This window comes from Arachis hypogaea, chromosome 1, assembly GCF_003086295.3.
Source record: "Arachis hypogaea cultivar Tifrunner chromosome 1, arahy.Tifrunner.gnm2.J5K5, whole genome shotgun sequence".
NCBI classification, from domain to species: Eukaryota; Viridiplantae; Streptophyta; class Magnoliopsida; order Fabales; family Fabaceae; genus Arachis; species Arachis hypogaea.
In genome coordinates this window covers 100089524-100097624 of record NC_092036.1, presented here as the reverse complement: position 1 = coordinate 100097624, position 8101 = coordinate 100089524, and the positions used below count along the sequence as shown (strand labels likewise).

Below are 8101 nucleotides of genomic sequence, written 5' to 3'. Positions count from 1 at the left end.
TAAATTTAAATAATATTATTTAAATAAATTTTAGTTAAAAGACATTCCTAATTTGTAGCTAAACATGTTGTAATTAAAATTAATTTAAATTTCAAATACTAGAATTTCTCTAACTTCCTACCTACTTCATAAAATAGTTATTTTATTAGTTTTTTATTTATTTGCACGTCCCCCTCCCCTCTCTTGTGTACGTTCTTTTTTTTTCTTCTCTTTTCTTTACAAAAATTTTCATAGAAGAGTATTATTTCTCTACAGGTAAATTTATTATTTCATATTTAACATTTTATTATTATTATTATTATTATTATTATTATTATTATTAGACGAGTCGTGCTATTTTGTTTCTATTTCGAGTGACTTACATACTAACTCAAAACTCATTCATCATTATTTTAATAAGATTATATTAATATTTGAATTAAATAATAAATAATCAGTGTATATATCAATATTCTTTTCTTCTTCTTTATTTTTTTCTTTCTTTCTTTCTTTCTTTTATTTTTTTTTTGAATTTTTTCATTGCTTATTTGAATATTAACGCTTTTAAAATTATTAAAATGTATGTTTGTAAAAATTAATTTTTTTCAATTGTAATACATCTAAAATTATTAAATTATACATAAAATATTTTTAAAACACATCAAAAATTATAAATCTAAAATTTAAATTTAAACATTAAAAATAAAATTAATTTTTTATATCTTATTCGAGAAAAACTCATCTAATATTTCTCTTTTTTTAATACTTAGATTTTTTCGTTACTTATTTTAATATTAATGCTTTTAAAAGTATTAAAATGCTTGTTTGTAAAAATTCGATTTTGTTTTCAATTGTAACACATCTAAAATTATTAAGTGATACAAAAAATATTTCTAAAACACATCCAAAATCATAAATCAAAAATTTAAATTTAAACATTAAATATAAAATTAATTTTTTTTATATCTTATTCGATAAAATTCATCTAATATTTCTCATTTTTTTATTATTTGTTGAATTTTATGTTACTTATTTGAACATTAATGCTTTTAAAATTATTAAAATGTATGTTTGTAAATATTGGTTATTTTTCATTTATTACACATCTAGAATTATTGACTTATATACAAAACATATTTGAAACACATCCAAAATTTTAAAACGGTTTAAGATTTATTTTAAAATTTTAAATTCAAAATTTTGAATTATAACTAATTTGATTTTTGGATGTGTATTTAAATTGTAATTATAATATATTAATAATTAAGTATATTAAATTTAAAATAGAAATTTAAAATTTAAATTTAAATTTTAAATTTCAATTTTATTTAGTTTGTATTTTGAATGTGTATTTAATTTTAAAAAGACACTAAATCTATTTAAAATTTTTAGATATGTTTGTTTTATTTTTTTTAAATTATTGTAATAAAAGACTGAATATTGTACAACTTTTAAAGGATACCTAGTTAAACTGAAAATAATATTTAGAAGAAAAATAAAAATCAAAGACCACCCAACATAGCGGTGGTAGCAGTATGTCAGCACCTTCACATACACACAATCCCATCTCCAATACCCATGACCCCATTATATGCCTATAAATAAAAGCCATTCCTCGCTCATCAACCGCACACTAAAAAGCCAACCTCACTTATTAACTGACTACTTCTCATTCCTTTCATTCCTTCCCTTAGCTTCTTAATTCACAATCATGGCCGTCTTCACATTCGAGGATGAAATCACCTCTCCCCTGCCCCCCGCCAAGCTTTACAATGCTATGAAGGATGCCGACTCCCTCACCCCTAAGATTATTGATGACGTCAAGAGTGTTGAAATCGTTGAGGGAAACGGTGGTCCTGGAACCATCAAGAAACTCACCATTGTCGAAGGTCAGTAACTATTCAATTCAGTAGACATACTATATATGTGATAATTATGTGTTGTGAATTGTAATAATAATAATGATATATATGCAGATGGAGAAACCAAGTTTATCTTGCACAAGGTGGAGGCAATAGATGAGGCTAACTATGCATACAACTACAGCGTGGTTGGAGGAGTGGCTCTGCCTCCCACAGCGGAGAAGATAACATTTGAGACAAAGCTGGTACAAGGACCCAACGGAGGATCCATCGGGAAGCTGAGTGTGAAGTTCCACTCCAAAGGAGAAGCGAAGCCAGAGGAGGAAGACATGAAGAAGGGTAAGGCCAAGGGCGAAGCTCTCTTCAAGGCTATTGAGGGTTACGTCTTGGCCAACCCTACTCAATATTAGAACACTTTGCTCCATGTTCATAAGCAGTTGTTTTCTTTTGAGCATGTTTGTGTGTGCGCATGCTTCAAGTAATTGGTTTTTTCTATGTAATAAGAAAAATAAGTGTTGCTTTTCTTTGTTTTTTTGCTGTAGCTTTGTCTGGGCTTCATAGTTCATATCAATAAAATTTAATATATATATATCAAAGAAATTTGAATGATTATTATGGTATACAAATATCATTTTAGTTTTTCTCAATAGCTTATTTACTTTCTAAGATAAAATATATTTTTTATTTTTAATATTTTTAAATTGTTTAAAATGATCTGTAATGTATAATTTGATTAAATTTTATTGCTAAAAATTTAAAATAAATTTCACTTCTACTTCTCTCCTTAAATGACAACAAAATGCAATAGCTGAATCAAGTTTCTTTCTTTACCAAACAACTATACGGCAATTATAAAAGTAATAAAACATTTTTTTTTTTGAAGCAAGAGCTCAACACAAGGTGGAGCAAATAGAGCTAGCCAACAACAACTAATCTAACTACAAACAACATGAATACGGTCTCCAAGTCATTTCCGGCATAGCCATCAACAACTAAAGGGATCCACACCACTCCACTCTTTAGCACTGATGAAGGTCATGTTGATAATTTCTTCAATGCCTTTACTTGTATTTTGGAATATCCTCCTATTCCTTTCCAGCCAAATATTCCAGAAAATCGCACAGAAACACTTCAACCACTGCTTTTGAATTTTTTTACTCTCCGGTTCTTCTGTCCAACTTAAAAAGTGCTTTTTCATTGAACCCGGACAAGTCCATTGTCGACCAAAAGCTGAAATCCAAGCACTCCACACCTGCCAAGCAAAAGTGCATCCTAGAAACAAGTGATGTATATGTTCCATATCATTATTACATAACACACATGCACAATCTTCCTGAGTGATAATACCAAGCCGGCTTAACCTTTTCTTTGTATTCACTCAACCTATCAGCACAAACCAAGCAAACAGCTCCACTCTTGGTGGAACCAAGCCTTTCCAAATAGTCCTAGTAAAATTGAAACTGGTTACCTCCTCTGAGAACAATTCCTCCTGTACCACCTGCATACATGAGTTAGTTGAAAAAATACCTTGCCTATCAAATTTTCACACCACTCTATCCTCTTTGTTATGCACTAGATTTACAGGTCTCAGGGCTTCATGCAATTAACTCAGTAGTTCCAACTCCCATTGAAAGAGCTCCCTCCTCCATTGGAAGTTCCAAATCCACTCAATCCCATCCCAAAATCCACAGTCCTCTATAACAGATCCCCCTTGGTTTGAAATAGAGAAGAGCCTCGGAAACCGATCCTTTAAAGGTCCACCAAGAAGCCAAACATCCTCCCAAAAACGCATCCGTTGTCCATTATTATGAAACATTATTATGAATTCTTAAGTAAAGTGAAATGGGGGTATGAAAAGGATGAGAAAGGTGAAGCTTTACCTTGGAGTTGGAGGAGAAGAGAACTAAACGATCAACTCTAAGGCAGCATTTGATTTTGAGAATAATATAAGATAAGATACTGAAAACAGGACACAAAAAATAAAAATATAAAAATTAGTGTTTTTGTATTTTATTTGATGATAAATTATAATAAACTATTAAAATTTAATTTATTTTCATCCAAAAAATTTGAGAAAAAATATAATAATAAAAAATATATTATAAAAAATTAATAATAAAAAAAATAAGTTATGTTTTTTGTTAATATTTTTATATCTTTCTTGTCAGGATAAATACAAAATAACTAATTTAGTATCTTTAGACACAATGTCTCTATTTTATCTCATATGCTAAACATAATTTTATGTCTCTATGTTTCTATTTCAGTGTCTCATGTTTGTAAACAAACTTAACTTAAATAAAGTAGAGTCGATACTTGCTCGTTTTCAAAATCAAGAATGAGGCTTCGAATTAGGGCAAAAGATTTGATGGATCTCTCGCAAAGAGTTCCATCTTATGCATGGAACTATTTAAAGTATTTATAATAAGGTGTAGTTTTTTTTATTTCCAAAGACAAAGAATTTTATTCATTAGAAATAGAATTACAAAAAAAGTCCAACTATTAGACTAGTACAAACAGAATTGGGGTTCTCCCAAACATACTCAAAAGAGTAAGAAATACTTAATTTAAAATAGGAAATAGCACTTCAATGTGGAATTGCAACAAGTTCTTGAAGAAGCTTGAATGCAGATGCAGCGATGGAATCCGATGATGGAGATTCTTTCTCAAATACATGGCGATTACGAGCATTCCAGACTCACCAGCAAACAATAGCCGTAAGATGGAGGAGGTGAGCACCATTAACCCTTAACTGGAAAAACAATTTGAGGTGGTTCCAAGGAGTGGATCCTCTCCAGTGAAAAAAACTAGATAGTATCCAATGTAGGATCTCACCCTTTATTGCTCTCTCTCTTATTTAATTTTGGTATCACTTGTAGAATTAAAGGTGAGAGATCACACTTTATTCTCTCAAGTGTTAAAAAAAATAGAGAGGATCCATTTATGTGGTTCCAAGCTTGATGAAAGTGTTCCTTTTTTCCAGCATCAAGGACCTCCTGTAAGTTACATTTTTTCCATGTTTCTTTTGAAATTGGGCATCGAAAAAGTAATGATTTATGGACTCTTTTTCTTTGTTGCAGCACCGGCACATAGGATGGATAGAGGTTATATGATGGTGGAGGGCTTGCATTACCGGGATTGAGCCATGAAGGGATCTCCATAAGAAAAATTGAATTTTAGGGGGAAGACCCATCTTCCATAGATCACTCTATAATTCCTTGTTTCTCATCATTTCAGGGCACAGGTCTATGGGTAAATGGTAGAAAAGGTAAGCTATTTGGTATTCTAAAGACACTTGATATTTTTCATTCTTATTAAAAGACCAAATGATCTCATCTTCTCCATCACCAATATTGGTTGCAAGAATTCTTCGTCTCGTCGCTTCTGAAAAATTATGTTCAATTAAATTTTGGTTTCATATGGTAGCATCAAATTACGGACCCGAAATAGAGGCTGAGTTGGTACAGAATTAGCTTCAGAGGGAAGAACATAGTATGGATATGGAGGAGAAACCTAAGGATCTCCAAAAATTTTGATGTTATCAATGGTTCCAACTTTTCAACGGAGACCCTTCTCTATCACTTTTTGACCCTCAAGAATACTCTGCCACCCCAAGAAGGTAATATTCCGATCTCATCTTGCATTACATTACTGTATCTAAAATATTTTCCTCTGAGCATTCTGGATAGTAAAGATTGGGGTTGTTTGACTATTCTCCAGTACTGTTTTACCAATAGAGCTAGGTTCTGAGGTCCTAAATCTTTAAATCCCAAACCACCTTCTTTCTTAGCTCTCGTCATAGTATCCCAGCTAACCCAAGTCATTTTTCGTTATGAACCCTTTTGACCCCACCAAAAATGAGCTAAAATATTGTGAATCTCTTTAATAAGAGTATCTGGGAGCTTGAAGCAACATAACGAATAAATAAACACTGCTTCTCTCACTGCCTTGATAAGTACATGTCTTTCAACCAATGACAAAAGACGTCTTTTTCACCCTTGCACTTTCTTCCTAACTTTCTCCTTAACCCAAAAGTGGCCTTTTTAGAGTCTTGGACAATAGAAGGTAGCTCAAGATACTTGTCTTGAGCTCCTATGTGTCTAATATGCAGCTGGTTAGCAAGAGAGATTCGGATATCAGCAGGAGTGTTATTACTGAAAAAGATAGCTGATTTATCTAAATTAACTTTTTGACCGCTAAACTCCTCATAAGTCTCTAGAAGTTCCAAAATATGATCACAAGATCGAGTGTTAGCCTTGCAAAAAAGTATAGAGTCATCAGCGAATAAAAGATGATTAACAGCAGGACTTTTTCGATTGATCTGAATACCTTCAATGAGACTGTTTTGCTCTGTCTTGTGTAGCAAAAAAGATAATCCTTGTGCACAAAATAGGAATAAATATGGAGATAGATGGTCACCTTGTTGGATGCCTCTATTTGGCTTAAAAAAGCCGAAGGGTTGACCTTCCACAACAACAGAGTAAGAAACTGTAGTCACCACCTCGCGAACCCAATCAATCCATCTAGAATGAAAGCCCAACTTATCCATCATAAACCATAAGAAATGCTATTCAACTCTATCATATGCCTTGCTCATATCCAATTTTATAACCATCTCAGTCTCTAAGCCTTTCTTCTTATTTTTCAAGTAATGCATACATTTATGGGCTATAAGGATATTATCAGAAATTAGCCTTCCCCTTAAAAAAGTACTTTGATTGGGGTTGATTAATTTGTTCATAATATCTTGTAGCTTATGAACCAACACTTTAGAAATAATCTTGTAAATAATGGAAGAAAGGCTTATAGGTCTCACATGAGTCATATTACTGGCATTTGGGACTTTTAAAATCAAGCAAATATGGGTATGGTTGAAACTCTTAAGAATTCTTCCACTAATAAAAAAACTCCTGACTGTCCGAGTGACATCTTCTCTCACAATATTCCAGTAGAATTGAAAAAATTTGGCTGTAAATCCGTCTTCTCCTGGTGCACTTTGTGGGTGAACGCTAAAGGTTGCCCACTTAATTTTCTCCCTCGACACCGGCCTTAATAATCTTCTATTCATAGAGTTCGTCACTTTAGGCACAAAATCTTCAAACATCGGATTCGGATCAGTAGTTTCTGAAGTAGAGAAAATCTTCTTAAAATACTCTTCAACCACTAAAGCAATCCCATCATGAGTTGTAGCTACTCCACCATCAGTCCTCTCTAGTCTCCAGATTTTATTATTCCAGTTTCTAGATTGAACACTTCGATGGAAGAATTTAGTATTTCTGTCACCTGCTTGTAGCCACTTAATACGAGATTTCTCTCTCCAGTAACTTTTTTCTTTATCGTAAGCCGACTCGACTTTCCTCTCTAGCTCATCAGTTATTTTCCCACCATTAACTCCTGCTTCCCGCAACACTTCAATTTCTTTTCTTGAGTTTGACTTGCATTGGTGCTGCCACTCCACTAGTTTATACCTACAGATTTTTAGTTTTTGTGCCAAAATAAACATAATCGAACCCTCTACTTCCATCCTCCAAGCCCTTGTAATGATATCTTTAGCATCCACTTGACTACACCATCTCTCTTGAAATTTAAACCTCCTTTTAGATTTCTCTATAATTGGATTAGTGTCTAAAAGGAGGGGGGCATGGTCAGAGCCGTTCTCAGAGAGTCTATGAATTGTTGCTGAAGGATAAAAATTCAGCCACTCTTCTTTTGCCAGCCCCCTGTGAATGCGTTCTTTGATAAGCTCTTGACCCCTTCTTCTATTTGTCCATGTAAATGGTCTCCCAACCATACCTAAATCAACAAGTGCATTTCCATCAATAAAGTCAGTAAACACAACAATAGAGGAAGGAGATTTGTCGCTACCTCCCTCCTTTTCTTGTTGGTTTACAATAACGTTAAAATCACCTATCACCACTACCTCCTCTTGCATCTGGTTGATTATAGAAGAAAATTCATTGAACTGTAACAGTCTAGTTTGTTCTAGGCTACTCAAGTGCACACCAACCAACACCTATATCTTATTAATTGCTAAATATGTAACTTTTGCTGCAATGAAGTAGACTTTTTTTCAAATCACTTCCACTTCTGTTCCTTCCCTCCAAGCTAGTGCCAAACCTCCAGCGGTACCATTCGAATTCACTAAACTCCATTCATTAAAGCCACAACCTCCTATCTTCCTCTCAACCTGTCGAAATTGGTTTTTAGTTTCACAAATTAACACAATTTCGGGAGAGTGGGGTCGGCAGATCCCTTTCAAG

The 8101-nt window shown here is 32.9% G+C and overlaps 1 protein-coding gene across 1 annotated transcript; it reads left to right on the top strand.

The window, feature by feature from the left end:
- The first annotated feature begins 1494 nt into the window (after positions 1-1494).
- Positions 1495-2453, top strand: LOC112702904 (pathogenesis-related protein 2). The gene is made up of 2 exons (XM_025754134.3): positions 1495-1868; positions 1956-2453. Exons 1-2 carry the CDS (start codon positions 1691-1693, stop codon positions 2249-2251), a joined length of 474 nt encoding a protein of 157 aa, XP_025609919.1. The 5' UTR covers positions 1495-1690; the 3' UTR covers positions 2252-2453.
- Positions 2454-8101: the final 5648 nt, after the last annotated feature.